At 45.6% G+C, this 20,416-nt stretch overlaps 1 protein-coding gene across 1 annotated transcript; it reads right to left on the bottom strand.

Annotated features, from left to right (window-relative positions):
• Positions 1-5,526: 5,526 nt before the first annotated feature.
• On the bottom strand, positions 5,527-19,918 carry LOC142943450 (uncharacterized). The gene is made up of 3 exons (XM_076084977.1): positions 19,861-19,918; positions 19,521-19,725; positions 5,527-9,151 (listed from the first exon to the last, which is right to left on the bottom strand). The coding sequence occupies exons 2-3, from the start codon at positions 19,690-19,692 to the stop codon at positions 6,228-6,230; spliced, it is 3,096 nt and encodes a 1,031-aa protein (XP_075941092.1). The 5' UTR covers positions 19,693-19,725; positions 19,861-19,918; the 3' UTR covers positions 5,527-6,227.
• Positions 19,919-20,416: the final 498 nt, after the last annotated feature.

Here is a 20,416-nt window from a genome sequence, read left to right as displayed (position 1 = left end):
TTTCAATGTACTCTATTTGTGTAGGTATATTATAGATATTGTGTTATAACCTCTAGAAGAATGAGCATTGATGATAATATAACGAGAATAATAACTATAACAAAGGAAACGAGTGACAGTCATACAATTATACAATAAAACCGCATAAATGAGATCAAATAATCAGATGAGAACAATTCTCTTAAAAGGGTTTTATACAAAGAAGAAAAGCTGTTTCTTACAAATAATAGTGAACTCTTACCTCGTCCATCTCTTGACTTGAGTCAGCAGAAACTAGTGATTTATTATTATTAATATTAATCATTTAAAGTTAAACAGGAGACGAGTGGAGGATCTTCAGACTCTACAGACCGGTGGGATTAAATCATGTTTGTAATGTTTATGAACACCCAGCCCCCGATACACACACACACACACACACACACACACACACACACACACACACACACACACACACACACACACACACACACACACACTGTCAGTCATGTTTTGCCTCAGGTTTGCTGATGCTCATATTCTTCTTACACACTCAGTAGAAGCACTATTTCAATACTATAAATAACTAATAAAATGTGTGTGTTCCCCTTATGACTGATATCTGATTATATGTGACATTAATAGATAGTTAATATTGAAGCGTCACTGTTCCGGGTGCAGCTACTTTACTTACTTCATATACAGTCATGGTGGTTCTCAACCTAGGGGTCGGGCCCCTCCGGAGGGTCACCAGATAAATCGGAGGGGTCCGGAGATGATTATTGGGTTCTGATACATATTTCTGTTTTACTCTGTAAAAACAATCATTAATAAATGGTAACAGTTAATTAAACTTCAGTTCAAAGCTATTTCACTATTAACAAATATTTGCTATTTATTAGTTATGCTATAATTTATTCACCACATAACATTGTATATACTATATTAAGTATTTATGAACGTGTACCAAATGAGTGGTGAAGACATCAGTGAAACCTCTTTAAACATTATATATTTGTAACATTGTTAATGGTTAATAACTGCTGTGTAAAGCTTCTATAAATATTATTGAGATACATCTTTAAAGCTTAGGAAAGCATCTGTGAACATTATTCTGATCGGTAAGTAAAACTATTTGACTTTGTTCACCAGCTAGCGTGATGAGCATGTATATACTCTAGCGTGATGAGCAGGTATGTGCTCTAGCGTGATGAGCATGTATATACTCTAGCGTGATGAGCAGGTATGTGCTCTAGCGTGATGAGCAGGTATATACTCTAGCGTGATGAGCAGGTATGTACTCTAGCGTGATGAGCAGGTATGTACTCTAGCATGTTGAGCAGGTATATACTCTAGCGTGATGAGCAGGTATGTGCTCTAGCATGTTGAGCAGGTATGTGCTCTAGCGTGATGAGCAGGTATGTACTCTAGCGTGATGAGCAGGTATGTACTCTAGCGTGATGAGCAGGTATATACTCTAGCGTGATGAGCAGGTATGTACTCTAGCGTGATGAGCAGGTATGTACTCTAGCATGTTGAGCAGGTATATACTCTAGCGTGATGAGCAGGTATGTACTCTAGCGTGATGAGCAGGTATATACTCTAGCGTGATGAGCAGGTATGTACTCTAGCGTGATGAGCAGGTATGTGCTCTAGCGTGATGAGCAGGTATGTGCTCTAGCGTGATGAGCAGGTATATACTCTAGCGTGATGAGCAGGTATGTACTCTAGCGTGATGAGCAGGTATGTGCTCTAGCGTGATGAGCAGGTATGTGCTCTAGCGTGATGAGCAGGTATGTACTCTAGCGTGATGAGCAGGTATATACTCTAGCGTGAAGCAGGTATGTGCTCTAGCGTGATGAGCAGGTATGTGCTCTAGCGTGATGAGCAGGTATGTGCTCTAGCGTGATGAGCAGGTATGTACTCTAGCGTGATGAGCAGGTATATACTCTAGCGTGAAGCAGGTATGTGCTCTAGCGTGATGAGCAGGTATGTACTCTAGCGTGATGAGCAGGTATGTGCTCTAGCGTGATGAGCAGGTATGTGCTCATCACGGGATTCAACTATAATGTGTTCATCTGTAGATGGTTAACTCCTTTATTTTAGTGTACGAAACCATTGTAATAATTGTACATTGTAGGGTCGATGAAGATGATGATAATAATAGCAATAATAATAAGAACTTTATTTATATAGTACCTTTAAAAACAGAGTTTACAAAGTGCTCTGACACACAGAGCAGCAATAATACTAATAACAGAAAGCTCAGTGACAAGAAATACATAAATAAATCAAATTTAAAAAAGATTATAAATTATAATTTAAATAATTTAAATAATTTAAATCAAACAACTAAAAGTAAAACAGAAAAGCGACGACATGACACAAAAGCCAGTCTGTAAAAGTGTGTTTTAAGAAGTGATTTAAAAGAGATGATAACACACGAACAAAGATTCTGTTCATGATTTTTAATCATGAGTCATGTCCATCTTCTTTTAAATGCAATGTAATGCTTATTAAGTCAAAAGCTCCCCAAGAACCTGTAGCACTGTGGGGAAAGTACAAGAAGCTGTAAGTGGAACACTCGCGTGGTCTCTCCTTTAGTTTGTCTTTCCGTGCGGTTGGTAAACAGGAAGTTCAAAGAGTGAGAGACGTCACAGAGACAGTGTGAAGCTCATAGTGTCAGTACACACTGTCTACAGGCTAAAGATTCTTCTAGCTGCTCACTATAGTTACTTCATTTGAGTTTAGATTTTCTGTGATCTTGTTTCATCTTCAGATCTCCAGGATGGTTCAAGTCCTGACTTCAGACCTCAGAGATTTGCTTTTTTGTCGCACTGTGATTTTCCTTCTTCTCGTACTTTCTTCTGCAGGTAAGATGTTCTCACACACAATACTTATCCAGCTATTCATTCATTAATTATCAACAAACTAACGTGTATATATTAGTGCACCCAATCTTTCTATTCTAAATTTAGGCGTTTATGACTCATAATTGATTTTTTTAGTAATCAGTACATATTTTGATATTATAATTTATTGAATCTGCTACAAGCAATAACTGCATTGTGTTATGGTCTCTTGGGTGAAAAAGCTTTTTTGTGTTAGACCCATGCATCTTAGACTCCTGCTCACTTATAAACCAGAACAATAACTCTAGTGGTGTTTAAGGGATTTCCCCTGTGGTAAGTTGATAGCGATCCAGCACGGTACATTACTGATGCATACTTTATGCGCACACACACCTACATATACTAGCATTCGTTTTCTATAGTTAAGAGAGACCCGGGGAAGCCCCGCTTGATTTTGAAAGAGTTTTATATCTGTTGAGCTCTGAGCAGGGACCAATAAATTGAAATTTAATATAAATTAAAACAATTTTATAAAAGACTTTATAAGACCGACGGCTATTCAAGCAACCGATTATACTGTTAAGTATATCACTGTTTGGCGATTCGGAAAAGAAAGCAAACGAGCTATCGATCGGGCTCTTGTTGGCGATTTATTACTATTTAGTGCAATCAGCTACCGGCATAAGCATTGAGGCAAATCAGGGAGAGGTGTGCGGGAGCCGCCCTCCCTCAGGCCAGGTGAGCGAGTCACATAGAGAGAGAACTCAGCTCTGCTATCTCTCCCCCTTCTCGCTGTCTCTTGTTGCAACAGGGGCGCTCACAGGGAGTGACCGGACATCGGGACACGAGTCCCGTGGGGCCGTGGTCACTCCGGCGGCAGCTCTTGTCTGTCCGTCGCCGGCGAGGTCCTCTCAGTTCGCGCATACACTGCTGAGGGATCCTCGTTCCACTTTTGTTCGTTTCAAACAAAAGGCCTCCTATTTGTTTATTACTTATTATTTTTTGATAAATTAAAACATTTTGATAAGGAATCATTTTTAATAAATCAAAAAAAACAAAAAGAATAATAATTAATTAATTAAAGAAATTAATAATAATTTTTTTTTTATTAATTAAAAATTAAATTAAGAAACCGTGCGGGGGCACCGCGCGTTACAGTAGGTAAGTAAAAGGATTTTAAATTCTATTCTAGATTTTACAGGGAGCCAGTGCAGAGAAGCTAATACAGGAGTAATATGATCTCTTTTCTTAGTTCTTGTTAGTACACGAGCTGCAGCATTCTGGATCAGCTGGAGAGATTTAAGAGACTTATTAGAGCAGCCTGAAAATAAGGAATCACAGTAATCTAGTCTAGAGGTAACAAATGCATGAACTAATTTCTCTGCATCGCTTTGAGACGGGATGTGCCTGATTTTTGAAATATTACGTAGGTGAAAAAAGGCAGTCCTAGAAATTAGTTTTATCTGAGAGTTAAAAGACAAATCCTGATCAAAGGTAACTCCAAGATTCTTTACGGTGCTGCTGGATGCCAGCGCAATGCCATCTAGAGAAACTATATCATTAGATAACTGATGTTGGAGGTGTTCTGGGCCTAGTAGAATAACTTCAGTTTTGTCTGAGTTTAACATCAGGTCAGCAGGTCATCCAGGTTTTTATGTCCTTAAGACATGCTTGCAGTTTAGTGAGCTGGTTGGTTTCATCTGGTTTGATCGATATGTATAATTGAGTATCATCTGCATAACAGTGAAAGTTTATAGAGTGTTTTCTGATAATATTGCCTAAAGGAAGCATATAGAAGGTGAACAAGATTGGTCCAAGCACAGAACCTTGTGGAACTCCATAACTGACGTTGGTCTTCATCGAGGCTTCATCGTTTACAAACTGAGATCGATCCGATAAATAGGATCCAAACCAGTTCAGTGCGGTTCCTTTGATGCCAATATAATGTTCTAGTCTCTGCAACAGGATGTAATGATCAATGGTGTTGAACGCAGCACTAAGGTCTAACAGGACAAGAACAGAGACTAGTCCTTTGTCTGATGCGATTAGAAGGTCATTAGTTATTTTTACCAGAGCTGTCTCTGTGCTATGATGCTTTCTAAATCCTGACTGAAAATCCTCAAATAAACTATTGTTACGTAGAAAGTCACACAACTGATTCGCAACTGCTTTCTCAAGGATCTTAGAGAGAAAGGTAAGGTTAGAGATCGGTCTGTAGTTGGCCAACACCTCTGGATCGAGAGTGGGCTTTGTAGCGTGAGCGGCTCCTGCCCCGTTTCTAGGCGGGGAAGTAGTTCGCACCTAACACGGTGGTCACTCCGTCGGCTGTCCCACCTGCGAGGATATGCGTTCCTCCTGGAGGTCTCAGAACAATACCTTCGGCCTTTTATCTTACCCCGTAGCTAAATCGTTAGGATTTCGGAATTAATTGTCTTCTTGAAAGTCTTTTAGGGCTAATGCCCTCGGCGCTCTCAATGGGATGTAACCCTAACACCCTGTATGTAATAGTTATGTACATCGTCTATACTTTACTATTGCCTATTGTGAACATTCTCACCATTTATGACTAACACTGCCAAGTCTTCACCCAGAGAACTCACCTTAAGCTCCTCTGCATGTTTCAGTCGTCACATCTTATCGCACCGTTAATGGACAGGGGAAGAGGGGTACATTGTTCTAAAGGACCAGAACACTGTTTTGGTTTCAGTCACTTACTAAATGTAAGGCTGTGTTTTTATTTCTGGTTTTCACACAAGATTCACATACAACAATTTCAATTCAATGAAACAGTTACAGTGGCTATATAACTAATTTTAGCATTCCTCTTTGTCAGCCTTCACTGGTTTTGTAATGAGGTATTCTTCAGTCAGCTCTCTGACATTCCTACTTTTATGGGGAGAAGCCCCAAACTCAGTTTTTCTGCTGCTCTAAGGCTGGCACCTCCTTCATCATGAGTCCTCCTCTCTCTAGAGCTGACACAGAATGTAACTGGTGGTAACTGGTTTGATCCTGCTAGAACCAGAAGCACTGTAAGGCTCTAGTGACTATTTTAAACAAAGTGTCTAACTCTAAACAGTTTATATGTTAAATCACAGCGATCATAAAATAAAACAATTCACATTATGATGGTTATAAAAAGTGTAAACATGCTATATGTTATATAAGGGTTACAGGTTATAATAGTTATACTTTTATGCTTTCATACTTTTCTACGATCTTTCTACACCACCATCACAGAACTACTTTTTGTTGTCATTGCTTGGAATGTAATTGAGATATATATGTTTAGAAAACACTTGCCCTTTCTTCTCATTTACGAACAAATGAAAACTACAGTGGTTCCAACCAACACATTTAGGTAATTCATCTTTCACAACAAAGTGAAAAGATACATTTTTATCCTGTGTGAACTCTCATGTGTCTGTTCAGAAGTCCCTGCTGTGCAAATCTTTTCCCACAAACATCACATCCAAATGGTTTCTCTCCTGTGTGAACTGTCATGTGTGTCTTCAGACTTCCCTGCACTGTAAATCTTTTCCCACAAACATCACATCCAAATGGTTTCTCTCCTGTGTGAACTCGCATGTGTGTCTTCAGATTTCCCTGCTGTGTAAATATTTTCCCACAAACATCACATCCAAATGGTTTCTCTCCTGTGTGAATTCTCATGTGTGTCTTCAGACTTCCCTGTCCTTTAAATCTTTTCTCACAAACATCACATCCAAATGGTTTCTCTCCTGTGTGAATTCTCATGTGTTTCTTCAGACGTCCCTGCTCTGTAAATCTTTTCTCACAAACATCACATCCAAATGGTTTCTCTCCTGTGTGAACTCTCATGTGTTTCTTCAGACTTCCCTGCTCTGTAAATCTTTTCCCACAAATATCACATCCAAATGGTTTGTCTCCTGTGTGAACTCTCATGTGTGACTTCAGACGTCCCTGCTCTGTAAATCTTTTCCCACAAATATCACATCCAAATGGTTTGTCTCCTGTGTGAACTCTCATGTGTTTCTTCAGACGTCCCTGCTCTGTAAATCTTTTCCCACAAATATCACATCCAAATGGTTTGTCTCCTGTGTGAACTCTCATGTGTTTCTTCAGACGTCCCTGCTCTGTAAATCTTTTCCCACAAACATCACATCCAAATGGTTTCTCTCCTGTGTGAACTCTCATGTGTGTCTTCAGACTTCCCTGTCCTTTAAATCTTTTCCCACAAACATCACATCCAAATGGTTTCTCTTCTGTGTGAACTCTCATGTGTTTCTTCAGACTCCTCTGCTCTGTAAATCTTTTCCCACAAACATCACATCCAAATGGTTTCTCTCCTGTGTGAACTCTCATGTGTGTCTTCAGACTTCCCTGCTCTGTAAATCTGTTCCCACAAACATCACATCCAAATGGTTTCTCTCCTGTGTGAACTCTCATGTGTCTCTTCAGATGTCCCTGCACTGTAAATCTTTTCCCACAAACATCACATCCAAATGGTTTCTCTCCTGTGTGAACTCTCATGTGTGTCTTCAGATCTCCCTGCACTGTAAATCTTTTCCCACAAACATCACATCCAAATGGTTTCTCTCCTGTGTGAACTCTCATGTGTTTCTTCAGATTTCCCTGCACTGTAAATCTGTTCCCACAAACATCACATCCAAATGGTTTCTCTCCTGTGTGAACTCTCATGTGTTTCTTCAGATTTCCCTGCACTGTAAATCTGTTCCCACAAACATCACATCCAAATGGTTTCTCTCCTGTGTGAACTCTCATGTGTGTCTTCAGATTTCCCTGCACTGTAAATCTTTTCCCACAAACATCACATCCAAATGGTTTCTCTCCTGTGTGAACTCTCATGTGTGTCTTCAGTCTTGCCTGCCATGTAAATATTTTCCTACAAACATCACATCTAAATCTTTTCCCTCCCGTTTGGACTCTTTTCTGTGAATCCACCTTTTTCTTCACTCTCAAACATTTCTTTCGACCCAAACAGCTCAAGGGCATTTTTCCATAATTACACATCATGTGTCTCTTAAGGAAGCCCTTGTAGTAAAATCTATTACTACACTTGAAGAAACTGAAGGATTTCTTGCCAGTGTTACGGACTGCATCCTTTACAATGGTTTCCTTAACTTTCAGAGCATGTGTAGCAGAATCTGGTGCCCTGGTCTCCTTCCAATCACTGTCACTGTTCTCAGTTTCAGATCCAGAATCTAACAAAGGCTTTTGCCAATCATCAAAACTGACTCCCATCTCAGAGGAGTCAGAAACCATTTCATCATTAGCATTCGGTTGTGCAAGAAGATCTGGATCTAGGTTCCCAGCTAGTCCTGATCCTCCACAGTCCTCTCCATCAGTAGCTGAGCTGCTGGCTGGAGGCTCTGCCTCTCTGTTATCCTCCTTTTGGCTATGATGAAGCTGTGAAGACTGAGGTATCTCATCGTCATCTTCAATCTTCAAAAGCACAGTATTGAATAGGAATCTGGTGACATCTGCCTCCTCCTGCCCTTTGAGGTGCTCTGCCTCCAGACTGGTCCAGAGTTCCTCTGGTTCCTCTTTTATGCAGAGGGGCTCTTGGTGCTCCTGTTCCTCTTTTATGCGGAGGGGCTCTTGGTCCTCCTGTTCCTCTTTTATGCGGAGGGGCTCTTGGTCCTCCTGCTCCTCTTTTATGCAGAGGGACTCCTGTTCCTCTTTTATGCGGAGGGGCTCTGGGCCCTCCTGTTCCTCTTTTACGCGGAGGGGCTCTTGGTCGTCCTGCTCCTCTTTTATGCAGAGGGGCTCTTGGTCCTCTTTTATGTGGAGGGGCTCTGGGTCCTCCTGGTCCTCTTTTATGCGGAAGGCCTCTTGGTCCTCTTTTATGCGGAGGGGTTCTTGGTGCTCCTGTTCCTCTTTTATGCGGAGGAGCTCTGGGTCCTCCTGTTCCTCTTTTATGCGGAGGGGCTCTTGGTCCTCCTGCTCCTCTTTTATGCGGAGGGGCTCTTGGTCGTCCTGCTCCTCTTTTATGCGGAGGGGCTCTGGGTCCTCCTGCTCCTCTTTTATGCGGAAGGCCTCTTGGTCCTCTTTTATGCGGATAGGCTCTTGGTGCTCCTGTTCCTCTTTTATGCGGAGGGGCTCTTGGTGCTCCTGTTCCTCTTTTATGCGGAGGGGCTCTTGGTGCTCCTGTTCCTCTTTTATGCGGAGGAGCTCTTGGTCCTCCTGCTCCTCTTTTATGCGGAGGGGCTCTTGGTCCTCCTGTTCCTCTTTTATGTGGAGGGGCTCTGGGTCCTTCTGGTCCAGGCTGGGGCTCCACTCAGGGGGGACATCTTCTTTCATCACCAACAGCGGCTGAACATCTGCAGGTAGAACATTTTGTACAACTGTGAGGTCACACTGATGTATCTGGTATCATTACATTATGTTACTGAGATCTAGTGTCACACATCATACCGATACTAAAGAAGTGTCGCAATACCTTGCTCTTCACCACAACTGTCCGACACAACGCCCGCACTAAACCCCCTGTCAATCTCACACTATTTTATCCTCACTGTAAACAAGAACTCGAGATACTCGGCTGCCACCCCAGTGCATGCTGAAGATCACGTTCTGAAGGAGCCAATAGAACCACATCATCTGCAAAGAGCTTAGACGCAATTCTGAGGTCCCCAAACCAAACACTCTCTTCTTCCTGGTTGTGCCTTTAAATCCTGTCCGTGAAAATCACAAAGGATTGGTGACAAGGGACAACCCTGGTGGAGGTGTTGTTGCAGAATGAAGATGACGCAATTATTGTTGCAACCAGCGGTGACCGTTTATTCTTGTGCTCATGTGAGGAATTTAAGTTTTAAAGCGCTCCTAATTATGGATGTTATGTGATACAGTATATTTACTTCGGAAGTTTTAAACCAAGGAGTGTGTTTGAGTGTCTGTGTGATCAGGTTAAGGAATGTGCTTAGAGCGGGGGTTGGAAAGTGGCTGGGTGAGGTGTTAAGAGTGGAACAATAGGTCAAGAGCCAAAGAGAGGCTAATTGGACTTCAGCCAATCATTGAGCTGATCGATATGTAATGCGAGACTTTTCAGAGACTTTGGGGGGGAAAAAGGAACTGTGAATCCCCGGAGATCATCAGACCTCCTCGGTACCATGAGACAGACATACCAGTCTGTCATGTGGTGCGGACAGGGCCTCACTTTAATTATATATATATATATATATATATATATATATATATATATATATATATATATATATATATATATATATATATATATATATATATATATATATATATATATATATATATATATATATATATATGTTTGTTTTGTTATTAATAGTGTGATTCGGTTTGTAACTGTTTTTATGTTTCTTGGATAATGAATCCATTAAGATTTTGACTTAAACCTGTTGTGTTTTGGAGGCGATTGAGAGCACATGGAGGCAGGGAAGGGGGCGATTTCTCGCTGTGTTCAAAAGATGCGGCCCTAACACTCACAATGACAAGTTCACAACAGATCCAAAATGTCAGAGTTTTTACGTCTGACTTTTATACCTTAGTTCTCTTCTTAATAGTACTTCAGGGCAGTATAGATTCAAATCCAGCCTTAATCTCATTTTGCACTTGGAACTCCTCTGGAATCCCTCTAGGCTGCCCTATAGCGTCTAACTGGATATGTTGGTGGGTGTTAAGTGAAATCTATGCACAAAACAATGTGTGGAAAAGCATAAAAACACAGATGGGACACATCCCAGTCCCAGAAGGGCCGTTCAAACACTTAGTCATAGACTATGTAGACATGATCAAATCAGCATATGGAAAGTGCTACATGCTAGTGGTAATTGATCAATTCAGTCCCTGGGTGGAAGCAACTCCATCAAAAAACCTAGGAGCTGAAACTGTTGTCAAGTTTCAGACAAAGGAAGTCGTCCCACGATTTGGCATACCATCAGGAATAAGCTCAGATAATGGTTCAGCATTTGTGCAGAAAGTAGCCACGGGGATTTTACAACAGTTGAGGGCCGTGTACCACCCACAAAGTCAAGGTTCAGTGGAACAGATTAACACAACGTTAAAGGCAAAGTTGAATTAGATCTGTGCAAGCACTAAGCTAAACTGGGTGGATGCTTTGCCACTCGCGCTAATGAGCTATCGCATGCAAACTCACAGGAGCACGCACCTAACACCACATGAAATGCTAACAGGTAGACCTGTGCCCGCACCTCAACTTAGAGTCCACTACTAGGAACCCCCACTAGATTAGCTGCAAATAGAGTTAAAGGACTATATGAAGCAACTCACTGCCATACATAGATCCATCTACTTGCAGGAGAAGGGAAAAGAGCCAGGCTCCGACCAGAAGCCAGAGAAACCATTGGTACCAGGGGACCAGGTCTGTTAAAGTCTTCTGACGAAAGTGGCACGAGCCAAGGCGGGAAGGTCCCTATAGAGTGCTGCGAGCAATGCCAACAGTGGTCCAGGTCGAAAGAAGTACAACGTGGTATCACTTGAGCCATTGCACGAAAGCCCAGGACAAAACCAAGGGCGGTGTGAAGCGAAAAGAAAATGACAAACACGGTAAGCCTGGAACATGTGTTGAAACTAATGGGCGTTCTGATGTGGATGCTGTTAGGAAGCGTGGGGCAGGAGAGACTGATGGTGCTGAAACCTGTGACACCACAGAGCATGCAGGTCAGCGCCCAGACGGTGACTCAGCCATCCTGGAGGAGAGCCAGAAGCCATGACTCAGATGAGTACGATGCAACCACACATATTACAACCCATGCTAGCCCAGGACCTATGCCAGCATTGTCATTTAAGGTCAAACCAGCCTATCCAGGGTTCAGACAGTTGCATGCTAATACACGTAGAAAGAGACGATGAAGGAGAAAAACAGTAGAAAGTAGAAGTGTCAAAACTGTGCAGGCATAGTAAAGGTAAGCAAGCGCTAAAGTGGGGATTGGACCAGTGTTTAATAACCATAACGGCAGATCAGCTTGACGTTGAGGTCAGAACGAGCCGACTGTGGAACCCAAATCATGTCGATTATGTACATGTGGAAATAACAAACATTGACAATTCACAAGGAGTCCGAATGACTTATGAACTAGTACGAGTGGATAATGGTGATCCTAAACCCATGATAATACTAGCATGTGAATTGGTCAACAACAACATAAAGTTGCACATCCCATATCAAGAGGTGACAGTTAACTTAGCGAAAAGAGAAATCCGTGTATTAGAGACGATAGAGGGTGAAGAGAAGCAGAATGAGCTGTGTGGGTGGAGTATTAATAATGTCACCGGTGTGTCAGCGTGGAAAACTGTTGAGTGTGGGGTGAGGGTGGCACCGAAGACATCTGGATGGGTGATGGAACTGAAAGACGAGTGTAACAGGTTCTCTGCTACCCGGTGGGTCTTGGGAGCACAATGATGCCAGCACACAGTTGAATGGCGTTTTCAAACGTTCTTTATTGTCACACAATCAGACTGGACTTGGCCGTGTGCTCTCCTGCCTTGCCTCCGAGCACACGCCGCGGGAGTTTGCTGCGATCTCCCGTCCTTTTCGTCCCACTGCACGACTGTCGCTCGTGCCGAGCTGTCTCTCGCGCCTCTGTCACTACTGGTGATTAAATACATTACAGAGTGAGACAATTAGCATCTGTTTCAGCTGCGCTGCGCCTAATTAAGCCTCTTCCTGGCACCGTTCCCTGAACCACTCCCACACTCCGTCCCCTCTGCAGCTGAGCCCACACACGCCCCGCCACCACATACACCCCCACCGCCCGACATAGGCAGGGGAGCCATCCGGCCTGACCTACTCCCCGCCCCCCCCCCCCATGAGAGCAGGAGAGGAAGTCGGCCACGGCCATCTGCGCCCCCGGCCTATGGACCACTTTGAAATTAAATGGCTGTAACGCCAGATACCACCGAGTGATCAGGGTGTTGGTATCTTTCATGCGGTGGAGCCACTGGACCAGAGGGTGAATGAGCGCCCCAGGAGGTAATAGCGCAAGGAGTCAACCGCCCACCGGATGGCCAGGCACTCCTTCTCCACCGTACTGTACCTGGCTTTCCTCTCGGAAAGCTTCCGGCTGATATACAGCATGGGGCGGTCAACCCCCTGTACCTGCTGGGACAAAACGGCCCTCAGACCTCTGCTCAACGCGTCAGTCTGCAGAGTAAAAGGAAGAGAGAAGTTAGGAGTATGAAGGAGTGGTTCCCCACAGAGACCCTGTTTCACCCTCTCAAACGCCAACTGCCACTGCTCCTACCACTGGACCTGATCTGAGGCACCTTTCCGGGTCAGGTCGGTCAAGGGGCTGGTCAGCTCTGCAAAGTCCGGGATGAACTGCCTGTAATAACCCGCCAGCCCCAAAAAAACCCTCACCTCTTTTTTGGTCTTGGGCCGCGGGCAGGCTGCGATAGCAGCAGTTTTGTCCACCTGAGGGCGCACCTGTCCGCCGCTCAAGTGTTACCCCAAATACCGTACCTCCCGTCCAACTGCACACTTCCCTGGGTTGGCGGTGAGCCCCGCCTGCCTCAGGGACTCCAGCACCGCGGCCACCCGCTGCACATGCTCCGCCCAGGTGGTGCTGTGGATGATCACATCATCCAAGTAGGCGGCAGCATATGCAGCATGTGGACGCAGCACCCGGTCCATGAGGTGTTGGAACGTGGATGGGGCCCCAAACAGCCCAAAGGGAAGTGTGGTAAATTGGTACAAACCAAATGGAGTGGAGAAGGCCGATTTTTCCTTGGACTCTGGCAACAGAGGAATCTGCCAGTAGCCCTTGGTCAAATCCAGTGTCGTAAAGAAACGTGCAGTGCCCAGTCGGTCCAGGAGGTCGTCGACCCGGGGCATTGGGTACGCATCGAATCGTGACACATCATACACCCTGCGATAGTCAACACAGAACCGTATAGACCCATCCTTCGTGACTACAAGAACAATGAGGCTACACCAGGCACTGTTGGACTCTTCTATTACCCCCATCTCCAGCATAGCCGCCAATTCCTTCTGAACCACTTTTCTTTTGTGTTCAGGTAACCTGTAGGGTCGTAAGCTCACCGTCACGCCTGGGGGAGTCTCAATTTGGTGCTCTATGAGGTTTGTGCGTCCTGGCCGGAGGGAGAACACGTCAGCAAACTGCTTTTGCAACTGGGCAATGTCTGTTCTCTGGGTCTCGGAGAGATGGGCTTCACAAAGGAGTGAGGTGGGATTAGTGGATTTCGAAACCTCAGGCCCCAGCTCCTCTCTCTCGGATACCGTGGACACCAGAGAAACAGACTCCGCCTCTCTCCATGCTTTCAGGAGGTTGAGGTGGCAGATCTGTGTAACTCCACCGCTGTCAGAACGCACAACCTCATAGTCGACATCCCCCACTCGCCATGTGACCACAAAGGGCCCTTGCCACTTGGCGAGGAGTTTAGAGCTGGAAGAAGGAAGCAATACAAGTACCTTTTCTCCCGGTGTGAATTGTCTCAGCCTGGCCCCTCTGTTGTACAGCCGTTGTTGACGTTCCTGGGCCTGGAGCAAATTCTCACGTGACGTCTGACGTGGAGTTTTGCTCGCAGGTTCCAGGACGTATTGGATCTCACTTTTCCCGGTGATCGGACCTTCCGCCCAGTTTTCTTTAATCAGGTCGAGCACCCCCTGTGGTGTCCTGCCAAACAGTAGTTCGAAGGGAGAAAATCCCGTGGAGGCCTGGGGAACCTCCTGCACTGCAAACAACAGAGGATCAAGCCATTTATCCCAATTGCGTACATCTTCGTTAATAAATTTACGGATCATGGACTTTAAAGTTTTATTCAGACGCTCCACCAGACCGTCGGTCTGGGGGTGGTACACACTGGTCCGAATAGATTTAATGCCCAGTAATCCGTAAAGTTCTCTCAGTGTGCGTGACATGAACGAGGTGCCCTGGTCAGTCAGAATCTCTTTCGGGATTCCGACTCGGGAGATGACCTGAAACAGAGCCTGCGCGACACTCTTTGCAGAAATGTTGCGCAATGGCACTGCCTCAGGATATCGTGTTGCGTAATCCACTAGGACTAACACAAAGCGATATCCACGTGCACTCCGGTGAAATGGCCCGATGAGGTCCATGCCGATTCGCTCGAATGGGACTTCCATTAATGGCAGAGGACGTAAAGGCGCCCTCGGAATGGCCGGCTGATTTACCAATTGACACTCCGGGCAGGATGCATACCATCGGTGCACATCCCCCCGGATACCTGGCCAATAAATTCGGGTCATTATCCGGTCCAGTGTTTTTTCATATCCCATGTGGCCAGCCATCGGGTTATAGTGAGCCGCCTGGAAAATACTTTCCAGACGGCTTTTCGGTACCAGCAACTGGGTGTTTTCCTGACCTGATTGAGTGTCACGACTCACTCTATACAACCTGTCCCTAATCAATGAAAAGTGCGGATATGACTGTGCTGCGTCAAGGGCGCACCAGCTGACCATCAATGCGTATCACTTGGTCAAAGGCTGAGCGTAGAGTATCATCTCGAGACTGCTCAAGTGGAAAATCTTCCATGAGTGTAATTCGGGACCCGGTGGAGTCTCCACGGGAGGCTCCGCCGGTTCCCCCTCCCCGTCTGCAGCGTCGGACAACCTCGCGTCACCGCTGAGCACAGCACACATACCCCATGACCCTGTCTGTCGTGAACGCACCCCCACACCCGGCCCCATTAATTTATTAAACCCTGGCCAATCTGTTCCCAAGATTAGACACCACGGGATATTCGTGAACCTCCCCATGCACACACCTAATTTTCACCCACAATGCCTCCACCAATGCCCCGGGCCGAACCAGGCTCTGGTGGATCATAGACTGTGTACAGCCAGTATCCACCTCCGAGGTGCCGGTGCCGGCCGGGCTGGCGCCAGCGGGCGGCCACTGTCTCCCGGGCCGCTGGAATGAACTGCCAGGTGGTTCTCTGCCAGGGTGATGGCGGTCCCCAGGGTCGTGGGGCGGTGATATCGGACCCGAGCTGACGTTCGAGCAGGCAGCGCCCCGACGAACTGCTCAAGGACCACCTTCTCCACGACTTCCTGCACTCTCTGGTTGCAGCCACCTGGCTGCGGCGTCCCTCAGCCGCTGAGCGAACGCGAAGGGACGGTCCTCGGGTCCCAGTCTGGCCTCACGAAACCTCCGCCGGTGGTCCTCCGGAGACAGGCCCAGCGATCGGTGACCGCTTTACGCACGTCCGCGTAGCTGTGCCTTGCTGCCGGGGGCAGCCCCAGGGTCGCTGTTTGTGCCTCCCCAGTGAGGAGAGGCAGAAGCCGGACCGCCCACTCCGCCTCGGGCCAGCCGCACGCCTCCGCCATCGCTTCGAATGTGTCCAGAAAGGACTGCACGTCGGCGGCGGCAGTCATCTTATGTAGGACCACCCCGGCCAACGGAGAGGGGGCCGGCACCTGCGGGGCTGCGAGCTGCTCCAGGGCGTGGGCCTGCCGCTCCGCCTGGGCCGGCACCGGCGGGGCTGCCGCTGCCCGAGCTGCGAGCTGCTCCAGGGGGTGGGCCTGCCGCTCCGCCTGGGCCTGGAACGCCCCCAGGAACTGCCGGTTCGTCTCGGCCTGGTCCCGCTGCATGGCCGCGATCCCTCCCAGCATCTGGCCCAGCACCATAATCGGCTGTGTCGGCGCCTCCGGTGCTGCTGCGTCCATCTCTCTGTGCTCGCCCCACATTGGGCTCCACTGTAACAGGTTCTCTGCTACCCGGTGGGTCTTGGGAGCACAATGATGCCAGCACACAGTTGAATGGCGTTTTCAAACGTTCTTTATTGTCACACAATCAGACTGGACTTGGCCGTGTGCTCTCCTGCCTTGCCTCTGAGCACACGCCGCGGGAGTTTGCTGCGATCTCCCGTCCTTTTCGTCCCACTGCACGACTGTCGCTCGTGCCGAGCTGTCTCTCGCGCCTCTGTCACTACTAGTGATTAAATACATTCCAGAGTGAGACAATTAGCATCCATTTCAGCTGCGCTGCACCTAATTAAGTCTCTTCCCGGCACTGTTCCCTGAACCACTCCCACACTTCGTCCCCTCTGCAGCTGAGCCCACACACGCCCCGCCACCACAACGAGATAATCCAACCCAACAGAACATATGCACTCAAATGTATAGCCGTAAATAGTAAAGGGGGACGTGTGACTAGGACAGTTCCCCGAGTGTCTCGTGGATGATAATAAACCAAGAGTTGAGCAGCAGGGTTACCACACAACTTACCTCAGTGGCCCCAGCAGTTACAATGGTAAGAGATAACAATAATAATGGAGGCGTTACTCCGACAATGAACGGAACTGCCCAATTGACCACTGGGGAAACAAACATTACGGCTGCGTGTGTTAATACAATCAAAATCATTCCAACGGGTTACGCCATTAATAAATCATACTCACAAAGGTTACTCCCAAGACAGTAAGGTCCTATCATAAGATAAATGTAACAACTGTCAGTACTACAACCGTAAGAGCTAATTTGAGCAATGTAACAACTGTCAGTACTACAACCGTAAGAGCTAATTTGAGCAATGTAACAACTGTCAGTAATACATCCTGAAGAGCTAATTTGAGCAATGTAACAACTGTCGGTACTACAACCGTAAGAGCTCATTTGAGCAGCGGTACAACTGCTTTCATTCCGACTCCAAAAACGTGGCCGAGCGAAGTTACAGTTACTCCAGCAGTGATACAAGTGACGATATCAAGTGAGTTTAGTACAAAACCAAGCCCTCCGTTAGTAACAACAACTGGAACACAAGTAGGCATGGTGACTAATACAACAATTCCTAACGTAGTGATGAATAATTCAGCTGTCGTTCCAACGTTAAAGATGGACGGAGGAGCTACAGAAGTAGGTGACGATAACTATCATGAGTATGATAATTATGACAGCTATTATGACCCAGAGGACCAAACGATGATGTAGAAGACTGGTGGAGCAGATTCAGGCTGATGCAGAGGAGTGTTAGGATAATAGAAGATAAAAGCTGGGAGCAAGCTAATCAGAATGGGGGGTACAAGTGGGCATGGTACTCAGTGAAGGAGATGACCTCCAGTGAATGCATAATGTGTTCAGAAGCCCCAACAACATTGCATATGTTAGTTCCAGAAAAGCACACTTTCAAAGAATGTGCGAAGACACAACAGCGTGAGAGCAGAGAGGGAAGATTCGTCCCCAGAGACGAGTCGTCTCCAATCTTCAGACTTCCTCTGTGTGGTGTTCAATGTAGACTCTTGTATGGATCTCAGAAGAAACACAACGATTTAGATCGGCATCCTGAATATCAACTGCGCAGAAGTTACGATTTACACATCGCAGAATGAGCCTCCTACTAATTATAAAGTAGATCAATTAGAAGAGTATGAATGTTTTGCCAGCGGTGCATTTGCTGCGGATGGGAAAAGGGAGTTCCAAGCACGAACTCAGATTAAGGCTGGATTTGAATCTATACTGTCCTGAACTAGGGTTGGATACCGAAACCCGGTGCCAATACGGCACCGGTTCCTATACGGCACCGGTTCCTATTTGACCGGTATCTACCGGACCGAAACACAACGCAGATTTCGGTGCTTCCTTTCGGTTTTTACACTACTCTGATGACTCCGTCCTGGCAGCAGGTAACGAGAGCCTCGGTCCTCCGCTCCTCACTCATAGTATTATTACAACCGGACGAGCCGTGCGCGCCTAGAAACAAACCCCTCCATCATTCTGGCGAAGCTTCGGCCATGGTTTATTAAAAAAAAAAAAAAACGATCTGTTAAACGGCTGGCAGGCTACTAACGTCCTCCATCGACATCCGGGTACTTAGCGCTGGCGCTCATAAGCACAACATCCACAGGCACGCAAAAGCTTCTTCTTCGAGGTGTAGTGGCGGTTGGCAAACGACGAATTGGCGCATTACCGCCAACAACTGGTAAAATAAAATAAAATGAAATAAGTCAGGAGAGGAGTCGTATTTTGCCAGAGAAGGCAAATATGCTCATATTTCTGCAAAATAATTGCTGAAGTTTGAAGCTATAGTTTGTGTACAGAGTGTGTGTGTGTTTTGTATTTATTTATATTTATTAAAGTATACTGTAAACTGTTAACAGTTAATATATTGATCATAGTTTGAAGTTAAATAGTTTGAAGCTGTAGTTTGAAGCCAAGTGTTTTGTATTTACTTATATTTATAGTATACTTTAAACACTTAATATATTGTTCAATTTGAAGAAAAAAGTACCGGTTCAGGCACCGGTATCGTTTTAAAAGTATCGTTTTAGCACCGGTATCGGAAAAAACCCAAACGATACCCATCCCTAGTCCTGAACTACTATTAATTATTAGTTAGTTAATTTAAACTGTGCACTACTGTTTAGTTAGTTCATTTAATATGATTCTATTTTATTGTATATATTGTGCCTTTTTTAAGTTTAATATTATTTTTTACTCTGATTGCTTACCTGTATAATAAAGTATCTATCTGTCTTAATTCACTTTTCAGATGAAGTGTTCCCTTTGGTTTTGTTTCTCGTCGGACATCATTTACAGCCGTACCGCTCCACAACCCGGAACTACATCTTCCATTGTTGTTGTGCGAGAAATAGCACCAGTGTGTGTGTGGGACACATTTAAAAGATGCTCTACTGGATGAAGAGGAGCAGCGACTCCGAGACGCTCGACATGTCTAAAGCCGAGATTCTGAGAGGAATCGTTACCGAGAAACTCACCACGGCCGCGCAGGAGATCTTGGCGGTGGTCGAGAGGACCGTGGCCGGCTACGAGGAGGAGGCGTCGGGCTTCAGGCGGGAGATCGACCGGCAGAAGAAGCAGCTGGAGGTCCTCCTGCAGCCTCGTGTCTCTCTGGAGAGGAGAGGTCTGTGGCGGAACTCCGTTCATCATTTCACTTTGTTTGCTTCCTGACGAAGCTGCAGACTTCAGAGCACATCAAATAAAACGCGTACACACTTTGTGACGATGTGGTTCACAACTCGGAACGCGTAAAGTTTAACTAAATTGAACAAATTAAGCCCGTTTTCCACTAATCAATGTGCTAATACGGTGAAATACCTTCGCGGGACCTTCGTGTATTTCCGTTCGTGCTCGGCTACGTTCGTTTTTAAATGTGTGTCTCACTCTCTTTTACTTTCGGTGGAAAACACGAAGCTCTGGTTCCGGATGAGGAAGGTCACGAGGTGGTTGTTCTGAGTGAGGAGGAGGAGTCACGGCAGTCACGTGAGTTACTTTATCAAAGTATTAGTGAAACTATGAAAATATAAATAATATATAATGTTCCTTCACCAGTGATGCAGGAAGTATTCAGGTCCTTTACTGCAGTAAATGTACAAATACCACATTATAAAGTAAAAGTACTAATACCACACTTTTAAAGTACTCTCTCACAGTGAAAGTACTTTGTTACAGTGAAAGTACTCTCTCACAGTGAAAGTACTTTGTCACAGTGAAAGTACTCTCTCACAGTGAAAGTACTTTGTCACAGTAGAAGTACTCTCTTACAGTATAAGTACTCGGACCCTCACTTAAAATGTACAGTAGAAGCGTTTTGAAACAGTGAAAGGAGTTGAAGTGTCTCTGATGAACTGAACTGGGAGTTGTGGTCTGAACT

This window comes from Anarhichas minor, unplaced genomic scaffold (genome assembly GCF_050575085.1).
Source record: "Anarhichas minor isolate MPS153535 unplaced genomic scaffold, ASM5057508v1 ptg000137l, whole genome shotgun sequence".
Classification (NCBI taxonomy): domain Eukaryota; kingdom Metazoa; phylum Chordata; class Actinopteri; order Perciformes; family Anarhichadidae; genus Anarhichas; species Anarhichas minor.
The sequence above is the reverse complement of the archived record's forward strand: the minus strand, read 5'-3'. Positions and strand labels throughout refer to the sequence as shown.

Bases quoted from the DNA above. Each gene is read 5' to 3' on its own strand.
- LOC142943450 (XM_076084977.1), bottom strand. From the start codon at position 19,692: ATGATGAACGGAGTTCCGCCACAGACCTCTCCTCTCCAGAGAGACACG. The intron at 9,152-19,520 runs GTGAGTTTCTCG...TTCTACCTGCAG, and splicing joins AGATCTCCTGCGCGGCCGTG to ATGTTCAGCCGCTGTTGGTG.